Source organism: Wyeomyia smithii, chromosome 3 (genome assembly GCF_029784165.1).
Source record: "Wyeomyia smithii strain HCP4-BCI-WySm-NY-G18 chromosome 3, ASM2978416v1, whole genome shotgun sequence".
NCBI classification, from domain to species: Eukaryota; Metazoa; Arthropoda; class Insecta; order Diptera; family Culicidae; genus Wyeomyia; species Wyeomyia smithii.
This window is the reverse complement of record NC_073696.1, coordinates 275,575,644-275,603,432: the sequence shown is the minus strand read 5'-3', so window position 1 is coordinate 275,603,432 and position 27,789 is coordinate 275,575,644. Positions and strand designations below refer to the sequence as shown.

Genomic DNA, 27,789 nt, shown 5'->3' with positions numbered 1-27,789 from the left:
GGACCATAGCTAAGTCCTTGTTGGGCTAGATGAACTTGAAAGTTGAAATGATAATCATACATCTCTAGTTCAACAGTAATTTGCCTATGATTCGATGGGCGGATGGAATCTGGTGCCTGACGGAAACATGGTTCCCTTGAACTAACTGGTTAACCAGCAAATTGATTTATGCTTTGCTGAATGAACGGCAAATTGTCATAGCTGACAACCAGCAAGTTGTATTTTGTTTTACTGAACATGCAGCAAACGACTGTCACTTTTATGCAATTGAGCATTACTGAACAATTAGCAAATTTCATTTTGCTGAACAGATTGCTGAAAGCACAGCACAGCAAAATTTTGGTGGTTTCCAGCAATAAAAATTTGATGTGCCGACTTTTTGTTGTTTTTCTGGTATCTATCCGCATTCTCTAGGGCAGCGTGAATCAAATGACTTCACAAACAAATACATACAGGTCATGCAGAAATTCTGAGCTTTGGCAAACAAATGAATTAAACAACTTATATCTTCAAGATTTGTATTCACTGGCCCAATGGGCTGTGAAGCTCCCGTCTTATTTGTATAAATTATTGACACACTTCCATATTAATTGATGAGGAAGTTGATGACATAAAAAAGTTAGATATGTCTGCGAAAATAAGATAGTGAAGTCTACCGCTGAATTTTTCTAACTAAATAATATTGCAATTTTATTTTTCACTTGTACTCTAACTTGTGTCGACGGAAAGCATGAGTTAGTTTCCGCTTGCAAATATTCGATCTGAACAGTGTAACCAGAAAACTTATATTTGTTTTTAAAATACAGTCAAATTTCGCTCGTTGGGCTATGTTTAGTTGGGCTTCCGCTCGTTGGGTTATAGCCCAACTAAATCGAAGCCAAACATCATTTCTGATAACGTTGAATTTCGTTTGAGGGGTTTGTGGATGCATTTTAACGCAGAAAGTAGAATTAATTGAAATAAAAACAAATGAAGCTGAGTATAAATGTAAACAAACAATATTTTAATCAATTGTCAGAGAAACAATATAAGTTTTGTGGCTTAATAATGCAACGTAGAGCTATGCCTATTTTTGAATTCGAGAACATTTTTTGTATTCGAGAACACGTTATTATTGAGCACTCCTTTTTGGCTTTAAATGTGTGGCTTAAGTAAAACAAATTTCGAATTTGGCCCTATGCTGCGCTTGGCTCAGATTTTGACAGTTCGTTTGGCTCACAACATTCTCTCTATCTATTTCTCCATCTAAGTTTTGCTAGTGCCAATAGACTTGTGCGATATTTATACTGACAGTGGCAGCTTTTCTGTGGTTCCGGCTCGTATCAATTAGCTGGCATCTCTATCCGACTTGCTTTGCTTTATCGCAGCAAACATCGCAGCGGTTCTACGATGTGTGGGCTCCACTGACACTGACAGACAGCATAACATAGCGTATGAAAAGTGGCGGTGATCTCGTGTACACATCGAGATGTTAGCCCTTGTAACATGGCGCGATGTCAGCTAGCTGGTCCGTATGCATAAAAGAATATCGATACAAATATCGCGGTTTTCAGTATCGTTACAGTCTAGTATCGGACGCTTGTGTATCGATTCAAAAAATCGAAATATCGCCTCGAAAGTATCGATATTTCAGATACCGATACAATATCGCCCATTGCTAACGACAGCAGTCCTCCCTTAGCAGCAGCGGGAGCGAGCAGTGGGTACCATCGATAGCCGATAGCGGCCACAACTGTGGCATGGCTGCGGATAAGCGTAGCAGTTTCAGCGGATCTCACCATCGATAGCAGCAGGGCCAGCATAAGCAGGTACAGCGGGTACCAATGGCGGCCACAACTGTGGCATGGCTACGGATAGCGTTGCAGTTGCTCAGCAGTTGGGCCAGCGTATAGCGGCCACAACTGTGGCATGGCTATGCATAGCGTAGCTGTTGCAGCGGGTATATCAGCATCGATAGTAGCAGGGTCAGCTGATGCAACGACACTCCCTTCACTAAAATGCTGTTTCAGTGTGGTAGCGGGAAGCATCAGCAGCAGGCTTGCATGAAGTGAATACATCAGCCAGCAACTTTCTGTAAGGCCTCTGCCATAGTAGACGCGAAAAGCGGCGCGAACCGATTCGCTCGGCCGTAGGTTTATGCACAGCTCTACTGATGGCTGTACATTAACCTACAGCCGAGCGAAACGGTTCGCGTCTATTATGGCAGAGGCCTAATGGGACAGTTGTATCAGTTTGTTCAGAAGAATATTATTGTCGATAATATTACAGAGATGCGATTGCGTAAATCCGATTTTGAATTGAACAATTGTTCTTTTGAGAATAAATAACACACTTATTTGAAGAGTTAATAGCTTTTGGTACCAATAGCAGCTTAGTGACAGCCTCAGCGGTAGATGCAGATGCAGCCGGTACTTCCCTGAGGCCGATGTAAAGGTAAATGGGAGCAGCACGGCGAAACAGTTCGGGTTATGCTTAGACGCGCGTCATTTTTCGTTGTTGATATTCCCCACATGGAACGACGCGCTTTCGTATGATAGCGGTGGTATTAGCGGTAGATGCATTTGCCAACACTTCCTCCAGTAAAGCCGTGTCTAGTTTTCAATGTGAAAACACCTTTCTCATTGTGTTGACCGTGCGCCTTAGTCCTCACTATCAAGGTAACACAGAGATGTAAGATAAACAATACATCCTATGATAAATTGAACAATTGTCCTTATAAGGACAACAAATGAATTAATGAAGATTTAATTTTGAATTAGAATACTTCTCTCAGGAAGTTCGGCTACATAGGGATGTGAAATGAAAATCTAAAACTGAAAAAAGTGAGAAAAATTTCAAATTCTAATAAATTGGTTAGTTTTCGATGGATTTCCTTCGTTTTTGCAGCAATTGATTAGAAAATCTTCTAAGATTTCTACCAAATGCATGAAATTGCAATTTTATCATTCGAACTATTGTACTATTGAAAACTCTTAAGCCTTGTCAAAACACAAAATTCGACCTCTGATTGGTCGTTACACCGCGCTTTCCCTAGCACGGTCGGCAGAGTTATGGATCTAGTAAATTGGGAATGCATCATTTGGCCTATATAAGAGCTTCATCAGATAATAAACAAACATTTCATCGGATATTAAATTGAACAACTGAAATTTGAAGAACACAAATGATTATTTGAAGAGTTAATATTTTCTCGTTTTGCGCTATAATCCAAAGTTAATTATCTTCATCTACATGCATACTCTGATTATTATTACGTGTTTGCGTCGCTTAGTGTTTGGCTACGGTCATGCAGAACGCAAATAACGGCGCGATGCGATTCGGCAAGACGAAATCTGTTGAAATGTATAGCTCTACTTCGCCTTAAAAAGAGCTGTACATTTCACCACGGTAAGGCGAATCGTATCGCGCCGGCATTCGCGTTCTGCATAACCGTAGCCTTTGTTCCGTTCCCGTTTAATGATGTCGTATTAAATGTGCATATTACAACTCGGCAGCACCACAACTTCTCATTTGCACAAAATTTAAAAATATTCAATGAACTGCATTCAAAATATCAGACAAAAAGAAATTACAATACTGCCAATGAACGGTCAACGTTTATTTACTAGGAAAAATGACTGACACGCAAGCAGCCGGGTTATCTTTCTTGTAAAAGTATTCTAGTTCAACCTTGCGGTCGTGGCTTTGCATACAACCTTCTTGTGATTTTTACAAAGCAAATGAGAGCTGGTTTGAGAAATTTCATGTACAACATTTTCAAACGGACCTAGTGACAAAAACGCTCAGCTAAGTTCTATGAGAATGGGCGTTGTTCGTTAAAAAAATTTGTTCGACAAAACAATGTCTTTGATGTTCTTTTTTTAAAACTAATCTTTACTTTTTTCTTGAGGCTTGCAGCTGTTGAAAAAATGAGAGAAATTTAAAAACCAGATTTTACCCCATCACGTAAGCAAATTTAGTACGTTTCACCCCTTTTCCTCTAAATCTTCACCCTTTAGGCCCGAGCACAAGGGATACATTTGTGTTGCGTTGACGTTGATTTGACAGAGAATGCTGGGCTAGCTGTCAAATTGCCGCAAATGCAGCCCTAACGTATCAATTGTGCTTGGGCCTTTTCAGATGTATTCTCCAAATTAAATGTGAAGCAATAAATTTTATCTTGGTTTCAATTCTCAATGCCAACATTATATTCCAACAGTGTCTTGAAAACAGAAAAGTGTGAGTTTTCTTTTTATAATGATTGATTATTAGTGTCATTTAAATCGTTTTCGTGCAAGTAAAAACACATGCCGTGAAATATTTATGGTGGAACAAGCCACGAATTTTATCGTAATTACCGCTCGCCGCCGTAATTCTGTAGAAAATGACTATTCAATTAAAATTTAATTCCTCTGAACTTAGATGATGATTCAATAAATGCCGTGATTTGTCATATTATGTTAGGTGTATGACTTTATCCATCATTCGAATTTCAAAACTACTCTATGATATCGCTGATATTGTAAAGTAAAATGCTGATTTAGGATTGAATTTTATAATTTTTCATTTTTTCATTCAAGGCGACATATTGTTTTCGGATAAATCTTTGAACGCTCTCAAAATTCTTCATCATAACTGATTCTCTTGATTTGACCAGAACATAGCGTATATTAAATCCAGCACGCCTATAACGGTATTTCTCTGCCTAGATTATGATCATCAAGTTTTATTTTAGGTTTTTAGTTTTATTTGGTCATCAGAGGGACTATCATACAACTTCTTGCATATGACGGTTGGCATAGGACGGCTGTAAAGAATAGTAGAATTATTCAGTGCGTCTTGAACTGTCCTACAGATCAGACGTTTTTTCGGTTGCTTGTGGACTGGTCTTTGACTGCCTATAGCTTCAAAGTTTGTGTTTTGTCAGTGTGTCTTTTAAAGACTACCTGAAAGTTATTTCCCATCAGTCTTTCTCAAGACTACCTACTTTTGAATTTAACATTTGTTTTAACTTTTTTCGTATCACCTGAAATGGCTGGACGGTAAAAGAAACCTTGCATCGCTGCGGGGAGGAAAAGAGAGGCATCTCTTTCTGACACTTCGAGTGTCTGTAGTGACAATCCTTTTGATATTTTGCCTGAGCAAGAAGCTGGTGAAATGGAAGTTACCAATAATGAAACTATACAAAATATAAAATCTTTAAAAAAGGAGAAAGTTCCACCTATTGTGGTAACTATTTCTTCTGAATTTAATATATTCAAAAAGGAACTTTCAACGTTTGTTTCTGACGTTAAAGTTACCTATCAAATTGGCCGTAGAGGTGAATGCCGCTTATTAGCCGACTCAGTAAAGGGTCGTAATCGTCTTGTTCAGTATTTAACTGACAAGATGTACAAATTTTTTACATATGACACCAAGAACGCCAAGCCGTTCAAGGTTGTCTTGAAAGGTCTCACCAACGATCAAACCGTTGATGAGATCAAACTTACTTTAACAGAATTACTTGGCATAGCCCCTACCCAAGTAATTCTAATGAAATAAAAATCACGAGGCGAAAACAGTCAGAGAACTGGAATTTCCCTTGTTAATTATTTAATTCATTTTAACCGCAATGAGGTTAACAACTTAAAATTTTTTGAAAAAGCACATGCTTTGTATAATGTGCGTGTAAAGTGGGAAACTTATAGGAAGTATGGCGGAGGTGAAAAGCATATCACCCAATGCCGTACTTGCCAACGTTATGGCCATGGTTCCAAATTCTGTAACATGGACCAAAAATGTCTTAATTGTGGAGACTCTTCTCACAAAAAGGACACATGTCCTGTGAAAGAGAGTAAAAATTTTCGCTGTGCGAATTGTAACGGCAACCATATGTCAAATTTTTATCAATGCCCAGTCCGTTTAGCAATTGTTAAGGCAAGGCAAGGTAAACAAAATTCAATTTCTCAATTAAAACCAACTTCAAAACAAAATTCTCCAAGCGTACCAGTGACGCATAGTTTACCTACTCCTTTGCATACCCGTTTAACTTATGCACAAGTTACAGGTAGTTCGAACATTATACCGCCTAGTGTTGGTAGTTCGAAAATGACCGTTAATATGGGTAAGCAAAACACGCTAGAAAATAATTGTACACCTATTACTCCAGCTAATATTGCTGCCGAAAATATTTTTTCTAATGTCAACTGCCTGGGGCCTATTATGGCAGGTAAACTTTCTTTTTTGCAACAGGCAATGTTCGATCTTATGAACGCCATGTTGCAGGCAAAATCAATGTTTGAAGCCATTCAAATAGGCACAAATTTTACTATTAAAATTGTTTCTAATTTGAAATTTAGCAATGATTTTAAATAAAACAATTAAAATATTAAATTGGAATGCTCGCTCATTGAAGGCCAATGAGAATGAGCTTTTTAATTTTTTAACAGTAAATAATGTGCATATTGCAATTATTACTGAAACATTTTTGAAACCTAACATAAAATTAAAATATGATCCCAATTACGTGGTTCATAGATATGATAGGATTCAGGGTTCCGGCGGTGGAGTTGCAATTGTTATTCATCGCCGAATCAAACATCGTGCTCTTCCCCATCTTGAGACGAAAGTTATTGAAACTTTGGGAATTGAAGTTCAAACTGAACTTGGGATTTTATTTATTGCCGCAGCATATTTACCATTTCAATGCACACGCGAGCTCAAAAATTATTTTAAAGGTGATTTACAAAAACTCACCAGAAATCGTTCGAAATTTTTCATAATCGGCGATTTTAACGCTAAACATCGTTCATGGAATAATTCTCAAAGTAATTCCAATGGCAAAATTTTATTCAATGATTGTTCTTCAGGATACTATTCTATTTTGTCTCCGAATAGTCCTACATGCTTTTCTTCTCTAAAAAACCCTTCAACAATTGATTTGGTGCTAACAGATCAAAGTCATGTATGTAGTGATTTGATCACACATGCTGACTTTGATTCTGACCGTCTTCCAATAACTTTTTCTTTATCACATGAATCAGTTTTAAACCCTATGAGCTCTGTTTTTAATTATAACAAAGCTAATTGGGAAAGATACAAAACTCATATTGAGAGAAATTTCAATAATGAGCTTGATTTGCAAAACGAAGTGAATATTGATTCCGCTTTGGAAGCATTAAAATGTGCAATTGTTGATGCCAGGAATTATTCTGTTCCAAAGGCTCAAGTGAAATTTGATTCACCAATAATTGACGAAAATCTTCAACTTCTAACTCGTTCGAAAACTGTCCGCAGACGTCAATATCAACGTTCTCGTGACCCTGTTTTTAAAACTATTTATAAAGATTTACAGAAAGAGATTAAACATAGATTTACTCTTCTGAGAAATCAAAATTTTGAGACTAAAGTTGAAAAATTGAAACCATATTCAAAACCTTTTTGGAAGCTGTCGAAGATTCTTAAGAAACCTTCAAAGCCTATTCCAGTTTGAAAAGATGGTGAACGTTTTCTTGTATCCAATGAACAAAAGGCTCAAAGACTTGCTCAGCAGTTTGAGAGTGTTCATAACTCAAATTTGAATTTTGTGAGTCCAATTGAAAATGAAGTCACACGTCAATTTGATTTAATTTCTTCCCAGAATTTTTTACCTGCAGAAATAATTGAAACTAACTTGAATGAGATTAAATCAATTATTAAAAATTTCAAAAATATGAAAGCACCTGGTGACGATGGAATCTTTAATATACTAATCAAACATCTCCCTGAGAGCACAATGGAATTTTTAGTGAAAATTTTCAATTGCTGCTTCAAAATTGCATATTTTCCCAAATTATGGAAAAATGCAAAAATTACTCCAATTTTAAAGCCGGATAAGAATCCAGCTGAAGTTTCAAGTTACCGACCAATCAGTTTGCTTTCTTCAATAAGTAAACTGTTTGAGAGAATTATTCTTAACAGAATGATGTCACACATCAACGAAAATTCAATTTTTGCAAATGAACAGTTTGGATTTCGCCATGGGCATTCCACTACTCATCAATTGCTCAGAGTTACTAATATGATACGAGCTAACAAATCTGAAGGTTATTCCACTGGAGCTGCTCTTTTAGACATAGAAAAAGCATTCGACAGTGTTTGGCATAAAGGTTTGATTGCGAAATTGCAAACTTTTAATTTTCCGATTTTCCTTATCAAAATTTTAAAAAATTATCTTACTGATCGAACTCTGCAGGTTGTCTATCAGAATTCAAAATCTGATAGATTTCCTGTCAGAGCAGGTGTGCCTCAAGGTTCAGTCTTGGGTCCAGTCCTGTACAACATATTCACTTCAGATCTTCCTGATTTGCCTCCAGGATGCACAAAGTCATTGTTCTGCGATGACACAAGCATTTCCGTAAAAGGAAAAAGTCTTCGTGTCATATGCAGTCGATTGCAGAAAAGTTTAGATATTTTTTCTTCCTACTTGCAAAAGTGGAAAATCTCTCCCAATGCTTCTAAAACTCAAATGATAATTTTTCCGCATAAGCCTAGGGCTTCTTTCCTCAAGCCAAACAATAATCACGTTGTCAAGATGAATGGGGTTATTTTAAGTTGGTCCGACAAGGTTAAGTACTTGGGACTAATTTATGATAAAAAACTTATTTTCAAAGAGCACATTGAGAGTATACAAGCCAAGTGCATCAAATATACGAGATGTTTATATCCTCTCATTAACAGGAATTCTAAACTTTGTTTAAAGAACAAACTTTTGATTTACAAACAAATTTTTAGACCAGCAATGCTTTATGCTGTACCGATCTGGTCAAGTTGCTGTTCAACAAGGAAGAAAACGCTCCAAAGGATTCAGAATAAAATTCTGAAAATGATTTTGAAGCGTCCTCCTTGGTTTGGTACACTCGAATTACATAGACTTACTGGTTTTGAACCATTAGAAGCTATGTCAAATAAAATTATTAACAATTTTCGACAAAAATCGTTGCAATCCTCAATTGCTACGATAAGCTCTCTTTATAGCCAATAAGTTAGCAATTAAGTTAGTTGTAAGTTTACTTCCCCTTTTCTGACAAGTAGGTTTAAATCCCTACGAATGATAAGTCCTAATTGCGAAAGCAAACAAATCCTAACAATTAAAATTACAAATTTCTAACAGTGTTGAGAAGTCACCATTTGTGATTGGACACACATACTCATTATTTACTAATATTTATCATAAATACTTAAGCTACTAACAAAGCCCCCCTTAAAAAAAAAAAAAAAATAGTAGAATTAAGAATACTACTACTTTAATGTAAGTTAACATAAAACGAAAACAAAACAATCCTAAGCCTTTGAAGCATTTTGACTTGGGTAAGGACTAGCTGAAGAACTTTTCCTTCTTCCGCACCTTCAGGTACAGAAGATGGTAAAAAGGGCCAATATGTTTGTCAAGGTTCAGAAAATGCCTTTTGGAATACCATTTCAAATGGCATTCGCTCGTTGACTGAGATCTACATCACAACCCAAAAGCACGTATTTTTTGCCTGGTTTTCGCTACTAATACAGACAAATGTCTTCTTTTTTCTCATTAAGCCGTATGAATAAAAGCGTTTGCTTTATTCATCCCGGGCAATCCTTACGGGAGAAGCAGAGTAACTTCTTTTAATCATACGGCCTATTGTATATGTACACTGATAATAAATCGCACGTTAATCCCTGATGCTCTTTACATATGAGTGTCAATAATCGAACCTAATCATTTTTTTATGTTAATCCATATCGATTTTTATTGGAATCCACGTTATTTTAACGTGTTTAGGCATTCGACGTTTGTAGCCATTAAAATCCGAGTGTAAAATGATTGCTTCTGGTATGCATGACATGTCAAACCGAAGTGTAAGATACTTGATTTTGTGCTGTGAACTAAAACTCAAGTGTATTCCACGTAGATATGAAATGTTTCATCTATTAGCACAGAAGTAAGTGGAATCCACTTGGCAGTAACGTGTCGATTTTTTACAGTGTACATTATGTTCCAATGGACTATAAACAGGTAAGGTAAATAGTTTAAAAGGCCCTTCTTTGTCAACATTGATGACGTAGAAGTTCAAAACAATGTCCAAAAATTAATGTTCGGTAATTTTTTATAGAGTTTTTCACAAATTATGACAGTTTACGGCAGAAAAAGCCTTCCCGTGCGGAATACAATTTCAAATGGCATTTTCATGTTTTCGGAGATCTACGTCACAAGCCAACAGCACGTGGTTTTTACAGACACAGACAAATATCTTCTTCCTCACTTATATATACCTCTTAGATATATATCTCATTGATCACGTTTCTCCACTTTGACAGCATACTTGTCAAAAAGAACAGCGTTGCCGAAAACTTGTGGTAAGCAGCGATGTCAGATTGGAAGACATGTCTTCAAATCGAAGACATTTAAAAATTTACCCTGCGGTGAAGACATCCTTGTTGACAAATGGAAGATATTGATTTTTATTTTTTCCGTTTTGCCTGTAGTTTTTTCAGTGTTCGGTCGGTTTGAACGAGACATCTCCAGGGATACCATCCGTCCTGATTTAGGAGGACATGTCCTGATTTTGAGATCCTACTTGAGCGTCCTGATTTATTTTTCATATTCTGGCATTTGTCCTGATTTTATTTAAATACTCAATTTTGTAGTGTAACTTTCACGATTTCGGGACACAACGCTCACTACAAACGAATTTTCTCTTCTGTTTAATTTCAGCGAAGTGACGCGAAAAATCTTCTATAGGTGTTGAAATTGTTAAACACCTAGTAATTGTTAAGTGACGACACAGTTCTGCGTTTAAAAAAATGTCCCGCTTAGAAATACGTCCCGCGAAACGTCTCGCACGCATTTGAAATGCTCCGCGGTTTCAATAAACTTGAATCACCCGATGTTTAATTCTTTTCACTGCGACATTGTGCCTCTCTGACAATCATTCAACAATAATTCTACTCATTTATTTGTCTCTTCACATCTATAACAGTCTATCAAAGAGGCGTAGATAAAAAAAAGCAAAGCATAGGTCGAAACTTGTCCTTTCTGTTTATTGGACACAGACTTTGCTATGATGAGTGTTCGTAATTTACGAACCTCTGTGCTTACGTAAGTTTCGTTATTTTGGCAACAATAATGTTGCTAGATTTACAGTTATTCTAGCGAAATACACGAAGAGTCAACACTGACGTATGCAGAATTTTCAAAAGGGAAGGTAGCATATCACGATATATTAATTACAGCGTCCGCCATTATGGCGCGTAAAAAGATGGATACAGGAAAATTGCAGGGCTGGCGCTGCGATTTTATTAATGCCAACAATCTCTCCTAGGGTGAGTTTTGAGGCTAAGACAACTGGCCAGCATCGTACCATCGTAGCATCGTCTTAGGCTTAGATCAAATTTGTCGAAAAAAATTTCTACCTAAGACCAGATGGTATCCCTAACCATCTCAAGGTGGAAAACATGTTTGAAGACATTTTTTCTCGGAAAGTGAAGACATTTGAAAAAATGACCTGGCAAGCCTGGTGGTGAGAAATGTTTTGCAGTGTTGCTAGAACGTAGATATGAAAACTCAACATTCGTGCAACGTCAAAAAAAATCAACATAAGTACAATTTTAAATTTTTCTTGAAATTATAGTGAATTCGGTACTCATAGAAAACAATTCGTTTCTAGTATGTATTATTAATCATTGAATACAAATTACACTGAAGAAAAAAAAATTAAATAGGGGGTACCCAACTAACATTTTGTTAATTTACAGTCTATGAAGCTGTTCAATATATTCAATATGTTCAATGAGCTGTTACATAACGAAATTGTTTGTTGAGCATAATCGGACGGAAAATCTCTATTTTACCAAAATACGCTTGCTTGTTTACCATTTTTTAACAAATGCTTGTTTGCCATTTTTTAACAAATTCCTAAACATAATCTGCAGACTTTGTTCGTTCAGTAGAGTACCCCGAAAGAGTTAGGTAGAATGTCACGGGATCGAAGTTCCCAAGCGAACAAAGTATTGAATTTTCATATCAAGCAGGGTCCTCGTCCAACGTTGACTCGGATCACTATCTCGTGGTATTGAAGATCCATTCTAACTTGTTACATGACCGTTTTTCGATATCTGACTTTTCCAATGTTCTATGATTTTTTAAATAATCATTTTTCATGAAAGAACTTTTTTTTGCTAAAATGGCCGCCATTTTGATTTTGAAATTTCAGTTTTTTTTTTGAACTTATGGTAACGTAATATTTTTTTAGTTTCTTAAAAAATATTACGTTACCATAAGAAAACGAGTCATACAAGCTTTTCACCGACATTTGCAGTGAACCAGTAAAATTCATGAGCATTTGGCGAATCGCCCTTCAATCTATTTCAACAATTCGTCTTGAAATCATCATTCATATATTTTTAGCGATTTCGATTTTTGCTTTTTTTTTTCACGGTGAACCCACCGTTCTTTAAACTTCAGCGAAACCGCTATAGCTCTTGTCACGATAAACCCACTATCTAACATTCAGCGAACCCGCAGTTAAATTGTTTCATGGTAAAACAACCGTTCTTTTTTCCTTCTGGTGAATCCACCAATCTTTATCACCGTAAAAATTGTCACGAGTAAACACTGTACAATTAAGCCATTGGCGAACCCGCCTCTCCACTTTTTGCTGGGTGAATCTAACCTTCTGCGAAATTTTGACAAATCTGCCGTTTATTTTTTCCAGGTTTAGTGTCACAATCAACATTGAGTTGGATTTCAACCCACAATACTAACACCTACCATTATTTCTTTTACACAGCAACTGCACAACAGTCGGACATAGTTAATGCTTCACAGGTAAAAACACTACCTTATGCGTACATCACCACAGTGAACATGTGGTTGTGTTTTCACAATGACGCATTAACTATTTCCGACTGTTGTACTTTTAAAATAATTGAAGGCGGTTATTTGTGGTTTCTGCAGAGTTTATTTAATCGATAGTGTGTCGATATGATTTTTACCCAACCCTCATCAAAAAGCATTGCGTTTACAACCCTTTAGGATGATTCGAATTCTAGAATTTTTTCTAGAACAACGATCAAAGTAAGCGGCGTACGAATTCACAAACGGTTGTAAAGTTTCCACGTTGCTTTTTTCACGTTTAATTTTACAGAAAATATTAGAAATACCGAGCTGAGTTTTACTAGGTAAAGTTAATTATTCTGTCTCAAGGGCTAATATTTTAACGGTTTCATGTTATCAGAGACAATTATTAGGGTTGATAACAGTTCATGGTATGAAGATATGAATCGAACACTCCTGCTCTAGACGAAATTGCACTAATCTGCCCAGTATTATTCACAACGGACGCTACGGAAGTAGGTAAGTACAATACAATTATTAAAAAAATTGGAAAAGTCTCTTGCAATTCACGTGTTTCTGTTGGTACTTGAAAGATTCTGACTCCACCCAAAAGGGTGCGTTTGAGTTTCACTCACCTTCGTCAGCCTAGATTCGAACCATACCTTTCATCTTCCACTTCGCTAACACACAGGGAAGGTAATATTTATCAAGATATGTGAAACACACCGAATGTTACTTTTATTTTGCTTTATTACTTTCATTGAGCTTACGTAGTTGGTTATCATGTAAAAATAGATGCATCCAAAAACTTGTTTATAATATTTTCAATAATATTATCATTGATTTTATTCTCATTTGGCAAGATTGATGTTAAGTTTTTGTTTTTTGTTCAGGAAAAGTGTAAATTTTCACAGTCCAAACCAAATTCGCTCATGCACACAGTGGTTTTAGAGTAAAGAGGGTACGGTTTGAGAATTACACAGTGCAATGTGCTGGTATCAAAAATATTAACTTTTCACTACATTCTCCGCTTTCAGAGAAACGCTTTTGATGATGATTCCTCATGGGACAAAGGGGAGGAAAACGTCGAGTGCTGATGCAAGTTTGGCAGGGACTCGGAGTTATTGTTTGTTTGGTTTTACTTACTAGTATGTATAAATGTGAGCATCAATTGAGTTCAATTTAGGTAGTTTTTTTTTTAGTTTTCTTCTTTTCAGAACGATGAGCAAATATACGGAGGATTTTGTTTTGTATGAAATGTTACAAACTAGTATAGTACTGGAATATCTAGTTTTAAAATGCACGCGTTACGTAAGACAAAAGACACACCGTCTGGAGAGCTGTCTAAATATGTTGTAAGTAAACTGTTAGATAAATATTAGCAAAAATGCATAAAATCGATTAGATTTAGGTAGATTGATGAAATTAGATTTCGAACGAGTTGCACGCGCTGTTCGCTTGTCGGGTTTTGTTATTGGTTTGCTGGCTCACCCCAAAAGGGGAATTTAGAGGGGGCCGCATATCAACTAATTATGCAGTAAAATGGACTATCAACAAACGGTCAACAAAGTCGATAAATATGTATATAGCAAGCCAAAATTAAAATAAACGATCTTCTGACTAGGGTAGTAACTAAACTTTTTTTTTAATGTTTTCGCTGTAAAACAGATTAAACGTGGGAAGAAATAGGGCTGACTTGGTCCAGAGTTGGATGAATTACACACACGATTATTATTCTTTTAGTAACATAGTAGTTGCGATCACAAAACATCGATACTGTTTCGATTTTTTTTTCCTCTTATTAGATTGTCTGATGCACAGTTCGCTTACAGAAGGTAAATATATTGTTATAGCTTATTATATATTAAGAAAATGGTCTTATCAGTTAAACAATTTGTTTGCTTTTCTACCGTTTTTTGGCAACATATAACGCTACGATTGGTCATTTTATGACAAATACAAAGAGTTAAAGAATGATACAAAACAGGATGGAACTACTAAACGTAACCGTTGAACATTTTTTTCGGTTCAGCTCTGAGTACTTGTAACAAACAATATGAGACTGGCAAAAGTGGTTCGATCGAAGGGCGAATTAGTGGTAAAAAGGTTAAAATTATTTACATCGTGTGGCGCTATATTGCTCAAGTAAGTACTTTACGATTAACAGTATGTTTTAGAATGGGTTAAATATTCATTGGAAAGTTAATACACTACACTTCCGGTTGGTTTTCGATCATGTTGACGACGACGATTGCTATGCGACGAAGCGTGAACAGAAATGTTTGCAGAAAATTTAAACCCTTTAAACCATGCTTTTTAGATCAAAGTAGTCTGGCGGTAAAAACTTTCTTATATCACGTGCGCAGCTTTCCTTTTTTTGCAAGGAGTGTGAAAGTGTTTCGTTTAAAATATAGACTAAATGAACAGTTTATTCACTAATGGTAGGATATTTTATGAGTTTCTGCTCTGGTAAAGTTTTTTGCTCATCACCGAATAACACTTTTTTCCTTTTTACAGGTGAACCTAATTTAAATACAATTCCTGAAACTTCGATTGGAAGTGAACTCTTCAAACGAAATCGAAAGGACAGGTCCGGTCGATAAAAATAGTTTCAACGGCAACAAAACCAGTCGGCAGAGCAAGGTTAGTGCTTTTTTGCATGATGATAATAGTGAATAGAGAATAAGCCTCGACTGTAAGTGTGTCCACTGTCCCGCAGACCAAATTCGGTCCATTTTGATAAAATTGAGTTTTTACAAGAAGCGATAATCGCCTAATCCTATCCTTGGTGATTCCTAAAATCTCAGTTACAGAATTTTTCATATCTTTGCCTTTGTGAGCATCAGAAATTTTGATTGATCATGTGTTTCAAGTGAGGCGAGTCGCTCGTCGCAGCTTCTGTAATACGGCCCAAACTTTTTGGTTATGTAATTTCTGTGTTTAATGACGTTTTCGTTAGACAATAAATGATCGATTCGTGCATACGCAAAATTTATCTTTCGCGTATAAGAAAATCTGAAAAAAAAATTAAAATTCCCTGTGCAAAAAGATAAAAATGAAAATACTAAACTTTAGCAAAGATACTAACGCAAATAGCAGCTTCTTTGCAAAAGCTTCTGTTCCCATTTTTAACACTTCTCCTGCGAAGCTTTTTAAAATATACATGAAGGCCAAACAAACCGAAAAAATTGACCAGAATTTTAACATAGAATTTAAAAGTCGAAATTAGCGAATAAAATTCACTGATAGAAGTATCAATGCAAATGTCCCAAACATTTTCTACAGTCGCAGCTATATGAGAAACTGTTATTAATTTTCATTCTGTGGACAACTTATCGAATGTGGTTTAAAAGACAAAATTTATAATTTTGATGCCCAATTTACAGAACTGTCATAACAAAGTAAATTGGTCAGTTTTGTTATTTTCTCATTCTGCGGAAAAAGCTATAGGTGAGCCTGAAAATTTGCAACACGAACATGCGTTTTCTAGATTTTTTTGTCTTTGATTTAAAAAATCTTGGCACTCATTTCTATTCCACATCCCGATTCAGAAGTAATTTGATCAACAGTTCAAGTAATTTGATTAACAAACAACTGAAAAAACTGTTTAAACTTATTTCTTCAAAAAAAAATTGCGGTCATTAGAGGTATAATTTTAATATTGTCGATAAAAATTTCTCTTATCTTTTACTTATTAATTGGGCGTTTTCCCATTTATCGCAAAAAATTGAAGAAATAGCTTTAAAAATCGGAAGTTTCAAGTTCGTCGCTGGTATAAAAATTACAGTCAAGGGAGTGCTTTTGAGCATATTTTCGAGACTGCACTGACAAAAATTAACTCGCAAAGTGAAATCAACAGTAAAGCGAGTTGCGTAATAACCCTGCGGATATAAAGCAGGAATCAGCCTAATTTCAGGCGAACTACTACTAGCAAAACCACGATAAACGTCAACTGCACTCTAGCTTTGCAGCTTGATTATGCTAATATTTAAACGAACAAAATTCTAAATTGATCATCCGCTCCATCTCCGGGAAAAAATAGTTCAGATCGGGAAACCGTTCAACTCCATTATTTCCATTTTAGTGGAACCGTTTGCTGATTCTCCTTGAAACATCTTTAGAGCCATGCTGTCAAAATCTAACGCTAAAGATGAACATCTTTCATTTTTAAAACAAACGAGAAGAAAGCCCTCCAAACATTTCTGTTCTCGCTGATGATTAGAGTTAGCTTTGTCGACACACGCAGCGCAGAAAGCACTTTCACAGAACGAAAATCAGTCACACCGAAGGGTTCACGGTCGTTGTTTGACCACCCACTCACTACTAATACGAGATTGCTTAAATTAATTGATTGGTTACGATTAGCAGAATGTCATTCGCAGTCATACGTGCTAGCAGTGGAAAGCTATTCTTACCCAGATAAATCATCAGTTAGTGCCGGCAGAATTTCAAAAAAAATCATGCATATATATAGTGGTGTGTTTGTATATATAAAAACGCATCAGGAGCTTATTTGTCACAGTTTCAAATCATCATCAGCTATTGTTTTGCAATGTTTTTTTTTATGTACGAAACCTAGCTAGTGTGGTAGCCTGCTGCGATAGTGAGAGTTGCAATAAATAAAGTGTATATTTAAAAAAACCTATTTTCATAACGCTATTGATTGGTATCAGTCATCGTCATCATAGTCATCGTGGTAGTCGTCGTCGCCGTCGACGCTGTCGTCGTTGTCGTCGTCGGTGGCATCACGGTAGGCCAGGCGATTTTTGCATCAACACGCTTGTAGGCGATCATACAATGCCTACCGCAGGCGGCCATGCGTACATCCTGCGGACACTCGTTGTCCTGGAGCAATGTTTCTGCAAAAGGTTCAAATTGGAAATCAGTATAAATCGAAAAACTAGGGAATGACATTCTACTTTACCTTCTCCATCAATTAGTTTAAACAATCCATAGTCTTGAGCGTTGGTGATTCGTGCCTTGTGGGCGATGATCCGACAAACTTCTCGCGTCGTTGTGTGCGGTCTAATCGGGAGAGTTCGCGTTTGAATGGAACCGTTATATTCGTCCGGTATGATAACCCGTAACACCGACGAACACTCAGGGAAAGTTGACGATGTCCACTGTATTGACGAGAAAAGGTGATGGATCATCATCATCATCGCATGCAGTTCAGAAAAGGAAAGCTCACCTCTTGCGACCCAGAATTACCGTCGTGATCCTGCAGGGAGAAATTCTTCAGCACGTGAACGGCACTGCACAGCGCTGTCAAGTAGTAGCCGGCCTCTCCGCTAAGTAACGATGGTTGAATGAGGCCCCACATATATTCTGCTTCAATTTCGGCCCCAATAAAGCCACAATGGGCTACCACTAGTACTAATACTGGCAAAAAATCATCTGCACTCAACTGCTGGCCGTTAGTGCAACTGGTCGCTTCGAAGATAGTCGACACTGCCGTCAGTAGCAGATCAAGCTTTTCCAATGGCAGCTCCGCCTCCTGCAGCCGTACGAAGAGGGTAGATATCTGGCGTAATGCACTTGCGCTGGGTGGAGTCACAGTGTTCTTAGGAGAAAACTGCCAAATTACAAATCTCATCCGCCTAATGCAAAAAAATTCACTTACCTTAATTCCAAACACCATCGGTACCCGGCCAGCGGTCAGTTTAACTTTCTCCACCAGCAGCTGAATATCACCCGACTGTGTGTAGTAGTCTACAAACAACCCGTAGAGATGCTCTCGTAGTGGCAGTATCACCAACCGGTGCATAACCTCCTCCAAGATCGAGTCTAGATTGAGGAATTCGTCTGACTTGAGCTGCGAGCGTGCCTTCTGAACTTCGTTGCCGAACTCGCCCTCACCGTGTTTTACCAGATAGTTTTTCATGCCGCTCATGAACTGTCGCATATTGCGCATCACAACCTGCGGAGCCGCCTTCGATTCCTTGGTGCAGGAGATGAAGTTGGAAATATTACGGGAAAATGTCGACTCTGTATCGTCCGCCAGTGATAACGCGTACATGCCAATGCTTTCACCCGGTCCACTGAAAACCGTCTTGTTGCGCGGGTGGCCTGCAATGGAGAACATACCGGTTTGATACAGAAGCAGGATTAGCAGTGATAAGTAAAAGCTCTAACCCAGAAGAATTAGTTTCTTTATGGCAACTGTTGTTTGCCTTTTTTCGCACTGACACTATCGTTTTAAAGTTGCTTACACAGCAACGACGCAGAAAGCCGCAAAGCACATGGGCAAACAGGCTGCGCAATGCGTTCTCCAATGCAGCGTCTGTTACCTAACGTTTCCGGGTAGATTTGCTGAACATGTTTTATTATGTTGATTGTTTATGCCAAAAGATAAATAGGCTTTTTCATAGTCAGAGCTCTTTAGAACTTCATATCTTCAAAACCTCAATAAACCTCATCTAATCATCTCTAATCTAATTGACACAAAAGCATTGTGGCTTTGAAAATGGTTGTTTTATAATGGTTAAAAAGGCAGCCGGCTGTAAAGCTGCGCGAAATTACGCGAAATTTCGAAGTTTCCAAACAACGACATTTTTCTCGAAATTCGTCAAAAAATGACTATAATTCAAAAAATTTAGGTAAATTTTTTAATTGTATCATATTAAAAAAGAAGGCTTAGAGATATTTTGAATTTATTTGAGAAATTGATTTTCAAAAAATTCCGGAAATTGAGAAATATTTAGTAAACTCTAGAGTTTTTGAAATTTGATAATACCTGAACTGCCGCTCCAGGCATAACTGTCCCAGCGTCCATAAGGTTTGCACAGAATATGGGACAGTTATGCTTGGAGCGGCAGTAAAGCTTTGAAGTATTTCCGGACCTCAATTAGAGATTATAACAACAGGAAAATTGCAAAAAATGCATATTAGAATAAATCTTTCACCATCTTCGGATTCAGAAGACTCTAGAAATATAGAGCTTGAAAATTGAAGAGCTAAGTTGAAATCTACCGTGGGAGACTGAGAAAATCCGGTTTGCATGAAAATACGTACTTTAGTTTGCATGCTAAAATGAATATTTCATCGCGTATGGATTCGGGAGACCTTACTTCAAAAATGTAGAGCTTGAAATTTGAAGAACGAATTTTTTATTTGATTTTTTTTATGAAAAAACGTAGTTTTGTGAATTTGTACTGAAATAATTTAGAAACTCCAAAATTCACTTTTACATACCATATTTCATCTACCTGACATGATTTGATACATGGAGCATTTGATACGTATGAAAAATCCCATTGTTTGCTCAATCTGTTTGAAAAATTAGAAAAAAACACAGACATATTTGCGTCTCATAAAAACGGGGAGGGGTCCAGAGGGGTGGCACCTTTACAAAAACTTAGAACAACTATTCCCCTTGAATAAAATTCCAAGTTTACTCAAATCGACTGTTCCAGTGCTGAGAACGAGCATTTCCAAAAAACAAGTTCCGTCCCGGGTCTTTACGGGTTAAAGAACAACAATTATTTTTGGGGTGTACAATGTTCCGAATAAATGTTTTAAGAAAGTTTTGAAACCAAACAGTACCGTAAAATGGGGTAAAGTTGCGAAAATAATCGATGCTGCGACCGCTAGAATCGATACCGTTGGAATCGATGCTAGTATCACCCATCCCTAGAAACAACGATTGCCATGCCTACCATATGTACCATGCCTCTAATTATTTTATTGAGATTAAAACAATCCACGATATTTATAGTATGCCATGATACTTAAATGTTAAATAAATTTTGCTATTCCACTATCGTTATTTGACCTAACAGGACGTGTTTCTAATTCGTTTTCGAGAATATTAAGTGTCTGGATCGCCATTGGCCAGCCCTATCTTAACTCTACACGTTTGACAGTAGGCAACATATCTGGGCTTAATTTAAAAATAAAGCCCCGCAAAAGTTCCGTATATTTACCGCTTTTGTCGGGAAGACTCTTCACTCATTCAACATAGAAAGAGATAGCATGTTGCCATCCCCTTGACTAAAACCCACCAAGCGCCACCTATAACGACTTGGAACTCAAAAACTAACCCATTGGTGGCCATTCCTAGAGTTTGTCATCATAGCACACAAAAAAAGTAAAAAACTATGATGGAAAAAAACCGTTCGTTTTTGGCATGGCTCGATTTTGGCAACATGGAAAATTTTGACGTGTTGTCAAAATCGAACGGGGCCTGTAGTAGTATTTAGTAGTTAAGTAGATAGTAGTATTTAAAATGTCAGCACTAATTTTTATCCTCCTACTGTTTATCTTTGTTTGTTTTTCTTTATTCTCCCTATTACTAGAACTCTGCATTTTACTTTATTTATGGGGTTTGTTATAACATGTTATAACACAATTCTTTGCCATTGTAGTTTTGTGCAATTATTTTTTGCTTTAAGTTTTAAATTTTATTTTTTGCTTTAAGTTTTAAATTTTATTTTTCGCTTCAAGTTTCAAAATTTTAAATATACGTTGGTTCTACTACACACTTTGTAGGGTGAAAATTTGAACAATCTTCGCGTTATATATTTAACTTTTAAATTTATAACTTATCACATCCATAAACAGATATGTATTTTGGCTTCTAGTTGCCTTTTTAACTAAAAAAAAAAAGTAGTACATTTTTCATCGTTGTTTAGGGCGATGTGAAAAACAAGGTTGCATATTAAAATTAAGGTGCTTTTGCGCCGCGTGCTCCATAAGTACAATTTTGAGAAACAATGTATAACAAACTTGTAGTCCCTAAGTAGTACTACAAGTTTGTCGAATAGTGCAATGCTGTAACTCTTATACTTGAAGTGTGAGAGCCCATATTCAGTGCTATATTCAGCCAATATTCGCGGTAAATATTTTTATATTCACCACGAATATTGGCTGAATATCCCACTGAATATTGGCTCTCACACTTTAGGCGTGAAAGTTAGAGCACTGCTTTCTTCGACAAACTTGTAGCATTAATCGTGGACTTCAAGTTTGTCGTACGTTATATTTCAAAATGGTACTTGTGGAACGAGTTATCGGTACTGGGCCAATTGATTGGAGATGTCTACATAACCTTAGTCCTTCATAGTCTCACTTTCTCTTTGTCGTCGTGCACTATTTTTATTTCTTACTCGCTCGTTTTTTCCTTTCTTTTGTTTCTATTTTTATCATCGTCTTTCTCTCTTCCGCTCTCTCTCTCTTCCGCTCTCTCTCTCTTCCGCTCTCTCTCTCTCCCGCTCTCTCTCTCTCTCGCCTCTCTCTCTCCGCTCTCTCTCTCTCTCGCCCTCTCTCTCTCCCGCCTCTCTCTCTCCTCCCGCCCTCTCTCTCTCCCGCTCGCTCTCTCTCTCTCTCTCCCGCTCTCTCTCTCTCTCTCTCTCTCTCTCTCTCGTCTCCTCTCTCTCTCTCCCGCTCTCTCTCTCTCTCTCTCTCTCTCTCTCTCTCCTCTCTCTCTCCATCTCTCTCTCTCTCTCTCTCTCTCTCTCTCTCTCTCTCTCTCTCTCTCTCTCTCTCCCGCTCTCTCTCTCTCTCCCGCTCTCTCTCTCTCTCCCTCTCTCTCCACTCTCCCGCTCTCTCTCTCTCTCTCTTCTCTCGCTCTCGCTCTCCTCCCCTCTCTCTCTCTCGGTTTCGTTTCGTCTACTCGGCTCTCTCTCTCTCGTTTCGTTAACCGCTCTCAACCACTCTCTCGGTACCGTCTCACTTCCCTCTCTGTCTCCCATACTTTCTTTCTCGTTTTCCTGTCCTGTTTCTTACTCTCTTATGTTGTTCTTTCCTTCTGCTTTTTTTTCTTCCTATCTCCTTTACCATTTTCCTCATTCTTCTTATTCTTTTATCTCCCTCTCCACTCTTTTTTCTTTTGTTTTTCCTCACATATGGTCTCTCTTTTTTCTTCCTGCTGTTATTCTTAGTGCCTTCCTGAATTTAAATCAACCTCCTATCAGTCTGAAATTTTAACCGTTACTTTTTTTTAAATACATGTAGCGCTGTTTGGCTACGAAGCCTCCTTGCACTTCACTTAACGGTGCAGAGATTGAAAATTAGAAGCTACAATTATTTTTGATACCAAAATAGTGATTATTCTAAAATAAAATATCTGTTATTTTTTTCCTGCTCATATTGTTGTTGTTATAGTTTTAATTCATTAAGACTTTACCCGAAAGGTCATTCACCTGGCCACTCGTATTCATATTGATTATTATCGATTGAAATTTCGCTATTAGAGTATGTAGCTTCCCTTTTCATATTCGAAGTAATTCATAATAAAAACTCCACTAGTAAATTCGCGTTAAGCTGTACTTTTTGACACCCTTCCTATTCCAGCGCGTAATTTTATATGAGAGTTTCGTAATTGTTCGTTCACGATCGCTCTAACACACACCTTCATCCCATTCTACTCTTACATGTGTTGCGGATAATCGGCAATTTCAGAAATGTGAGCAAAATGAAGAATACAAGCAGCCGAATGAGAAAGTACGATATACAGAATCCAGTGACTAATTATTAGTAAACGTAATATCAGTGACGTTATATAACAAATCAAAATATAACTTTCGACTTGGTAGATTTACCACGACGGGTAGTCAATCACTTCACGAGGGTATATATCATACGTACAATTCGAGCTATATGACTGATAGTTACCCTGCTGCGAATAAACACTGATTCATACAGTAGTATAAATCGCGTCTTATCGAAGAAACGCTGATTACATAAATAATACTCCCATATATAGCCGGAATGAACAAATTTGTATACAATAAAAATAGAAACATGTCTGAATTTGAAAATACAATTCAACTGATTCCGTTGCATCCAACTCTAACACATTTACCCAATTCTGGGCACTTGTTTCCCTCTAATAAACTGTAAACAATTCCACGGAAATGCCTGACCAATCAAAACACTATCAGTATTTTAAATCATCCCTTACATACCTTACACATGGGGGGTTGGATCGCGAATGAACATACCTTCCGAAAATCTGCACCTTAGACAGAGTAAAATCTTCCGTATCAGCTGCCGCCAACTCAAGCGAAATTTAGTTCCCTCGGACATTTCCTCGGCGTGCTCCAGCTTTCGGAAATACTTCTGATAACGTGGCTTGAGATACACGGATTCGCCACGTTCCTCCTCGATGTGGCCAACGTCGATGGTGATGTTACCGGCATCGTCCAGTCCGAAACGCTTTTGTACGCTCACCGGCGTGTTCTGCATTCGCATCAGATCGAGCGCCTTGATCGAGCACGGAGGCTGCGATTCTACTACTAGCGGCGGTTCTTCCTTCTGCAACGGCTGATACAGTGGTCCCATCAGTGATCGGTTCAGTGCATCCAGCACGTCCTGCTGAATCAACAGAATGTCTATGGGACTTTGATTGCCAGATGAAATAAGCGACGATTTTTTCGATTTTGATTGCACCTTGTCCAACGCTAGCCCATACTCTACACCGCTTCCGAAGTGCACAAAATAGTCCAATGCGGAATATGATGTTTCTATGGGAATAATATCGTCTAGATCAACGATCACGTACTCGTCCAGAATGAGCAGCTCCAGATCGTCATTTATGAAAATCGAGTTCGCACTACTGTTGCGAATATTTCTATACTCCAGTTCAGATGCAGCACTGCTGTTCTGGTTCAGCCCATATTCGTATGATTTCGTCCGATCGTTAAAGACGCCACTTGCATTTTTGCTACCGCCGACTTTATCAACAGACTGCGCGCAAACGCCTGCTGCTGTAAATATGCTGCTATCTACCCTGGACGGCGAATGACGACTACATGCGCTATTATAGCCAGCGTCCAGTGACACAAGCGTCAGTGGCAGTAGGCCGTCTTTATCAGCATGATGAGGTTGTTTACAGTTTCGATTAGCACTGTTGCGGATTGCAAAATTGTCAACACTAAGCCGCGAGTTGCTCGTCGACGTTGGTGGTAGACTATTTACCGCCGGATTTATTTCAGCAAACCCACTCGCACAATGCGTGCCAGTATCCGGCTCAGTCAGGTTGTTATTCTGGCTCCCGGACCTTCCGAGTAACCACTTTTTGAACCACTGCATGGCTTATGGAGAAACGGTTTTTCCCAGACTGCACAAATCGGCGAAATCTGAAATTTCTCATCAGAACAGCTTTGAACTGGGGATATGAAGCACACGCGATCGAATCGAGAAGCTTAAGTGACGACAACGACGTTGCGTTTATGGGGTGCTACCAAAGCAATTGCATGCTTATGCGCACCACCAAAATTACAAATTGAAATTATTTTTACTACTGTGTCTTAGTACCTCCGCACGGATTAATTTCTATCGACAAACTGATGATGTGCTGACAAAGCGCAAAGCATCTAGATGCACTTTCCCTCTCGGAAGATGCGAACAAACAAAAGCGACAACAACAGTCAAGCAGAACGTAATCCGAGTTCCTTTGCTTAACTCCCACCAATACAGCGCTAATCTTCCTGCTCCCGAAACAGGCAGAAAATATTAACTGCAACGTTCGATAGTATTGGTAATGTGGTAATGGTAAAGTCGACGGGTCCGCCTTCTACGCATGCATTGGTTTCAACTAGCGACTGAATTGTGAATGAACAACATCAGGCATCGAAGCAGGCCACCGCAAACAAATCAATGCGCGCTTCATTATCTGGTTAGTGGGCTATGCGTAGAAATCCAGGCTCACCACCCACTAGAACTATGCAGAAATAAGAGAATGGGTATTACTGTAGAAGATTTCATTGACAGTTCTAACCAATGTAAAAAAAAAAACAAAAATTGAAGTCACTTCATCCCGCAGGTAAACATGCCGTACATTCAGGCTGGTAGTAAATAAAATTTGCTTGTTAAATTTAAATCCCGCAGTTTTCCAATTGGAGCCCGCTTCGCAACCTAAACGCACGATTTCATCAGCACTTCAGCCCTTTCAGTTTGTTTGGTTTTGCTCCAATCAGTATACACCTACCAGCACTTAACGCTGGACATAAATGTACGTCCTTTTCCGCGGAAACTGTGTCAATATTCAATTTTAACCTATCTCGACTTCGATGATACGGTGTCAAGTGCGACTAGTTCAAAGGTCAACAAAGTGCGACTAAGTTTATTCAACAAAGTAACGCAGCTTTCAATCGATTTGTTGCTTTAGTTAATCAAATACAGATGTGGCGTGCGACACCACCGCAATGTGATGATTGGACTGAGTCGACGTCGGTTTGTATGGTTGGGCCACTGGTATTCCGAAATAGAGGTGAACTATGACGATCAACAAATGTCAAAATCTGACTAATGACACGATGATTTGGTTTGTTTGGCTGTGATGAACAGACCAACGGCTTTTATGTCGCAATCTGAACCCTAATAATTCGAAAAAGCTGCTCTTTCGTCCAGTTTACTGATAGTTTTTCCTTGGCCCACATTCTTAGAAAGACTCGAAGGGTTACAACTGCACGCTTTCGACTTTCAAAGGTTCACTGGAAATGTCGTCTATATTGAATATTGATATCCTATGGATCTGTGTCTCTATGTCGTTTTCGGAATTCGACCTTTTGCAGCACGTTTGTGGGATCAGCACTACAATCCTACTGGCAAAAATAGCTCATTCGACCGTTTGGGTCTGACTTTAACAACTAGGACGGTCTAACATGAGTTACTGGCGGCACACTGGAAAGCACAAGACATAACCGGACAAGCCGTACGATTTAGTCGATTTCTTTCAGGAAATAAATATCGGATGAAATGTATGGATCAACAGCGAGACAGCGAGCGAAAAGACGCTGAAGATGCATTTACCTGGTACAAATTGGCTAATAATACAATTGCCAGTCATGGTTTAAAAAGATTGGTATTAAGACCACCACGTTTTTGTACAAATGGTCGGTGTTAAGTCAGACCGGACCAAGTCGCAAAATTAGAAAAAACGAGTTAATGATAGCTTTGGATAAAGATTTTCTGAAGCTACATCACACAACAATCAGATTTTATTTATCTTTAAAACAGCAGAAATAACAGCATGAATTTTGTCTGCATGACCAATGAAAAGCGATCACAGTGTTCAGTCAGAATGAACCAAGTGGTTATTTTCAAGGAGACTCGGTCGTTCAGCTATTGATAAAAGCGAACGAACGGAAGAATTTTTAAAGCGTGTTTCCGGAATTCTTCATATCAGAGAACTCTTTTACTCACCCCCCATCGGAATCTGTGAAGTTTCACACACTGCCGTGTTTTTTAATATGTTTTTGGACCGTTTATTGCTGTCACTAATATGACCTGATATCATGCCTTATAGTGTGCAGACAAAGTGGACCATGTGTTAAGTAGAAAAAAGTTGAAATTATCGGAATTTACAGCATCGGTTTGAAGTCAGCATGAATGGATTTCAACACTATCAGGCAACTTATCGGGATGCTTTATTGCCCGTTAGTCAAAAAAGTATACTTTACCAGTAAAGCAGAAAAACGTACATGTTCCACTCTGATTGAACACGTAAATGAAAAACGTTAGTCATTTGTGTGGGTGACACAAAATTCCACAATTTTAGAAAGAAGTTCAGGTTACAGTAGTAGTACTGACTTAAAACTTAACGATTTTACCTATGAATTATTTTCTCAGAAGATTAAAATGAGTGGTAAGTGTATGTTTGTTACTGTTTTATGCAAGCTAATTAGATTTCTGCCCGTAATGAAATTACAATTCTAAAGGCACAAGCGATTGTTTGGAGAAGACCTTTCATATTAACCCGTAAAGACCCGGGACGGAACTTTTTTTTAGAAAATGGTCGTTCTCAGCGATGCTGCGGCCGATTTGAGTAAACTCGGAATATTATTCAAGGGGAATAGTTGCTCTAAGTTTTAGTAAGGGTGCCACCCCTCTGAACCCCTCCCAGTTTATGTGAGACCCAAATATGTCTGTGCCTTTTTTCATTTTTTCCTACTGATTGAACAAACGCATGGATTTATCATACGTATCAAATGTCCTTGTAAATTTTGAAGTTACCAAATTATTTCAGTGCAAAATCA

At 37.9% G+C, this 27,789-nt stretch overlaps 1 protein-coding gene across 7 annotated transcripts in view; it reads right to left on the bottom strand.

Moving 5' to 3' along the window:
• Window positions 1-13,538: 13,538 nt before the first annotated feature.
• Window positions 13,539-27,789, bottom strand: part of LOC129729604 (protein sprint) — a 33,581-nt gene continuing 19,330 nt past the window's right edge. For 6 of the 7 annotated variants that reach the window (XM_055688304.1, XM_055688303.1, XM_055688308.1 and 3 more), the window contains exons 13-16: window positions 18,432-18,877; window positions 18,000-18,371; window positions 17,733-17,931; window positions 13,539-17,667 (exon numbers count right to left, since the gene is read on the bottom strand). In XM_055688304.1, coding sequence (XP_055544279.1) covers window positions 17,465-17,667; window positions 17,733-17,931; window positions 18,000-18,371; window positions 18,432-18,877 — 1,220 coding nt within the window. In that variant the 3' untranslated portion in view covers window positions 13,539-17,464. Of the gene's footprint in view, window positions 17,668-17,732; window positions 17,932-17,999; window positions 18,372-18,431; window positions 18,878-23,751; window positions 25,099-27,789 lie in introns of those variants that run through there. The other variant, XM_055688309.1, reaches the window with a different exon arrangement.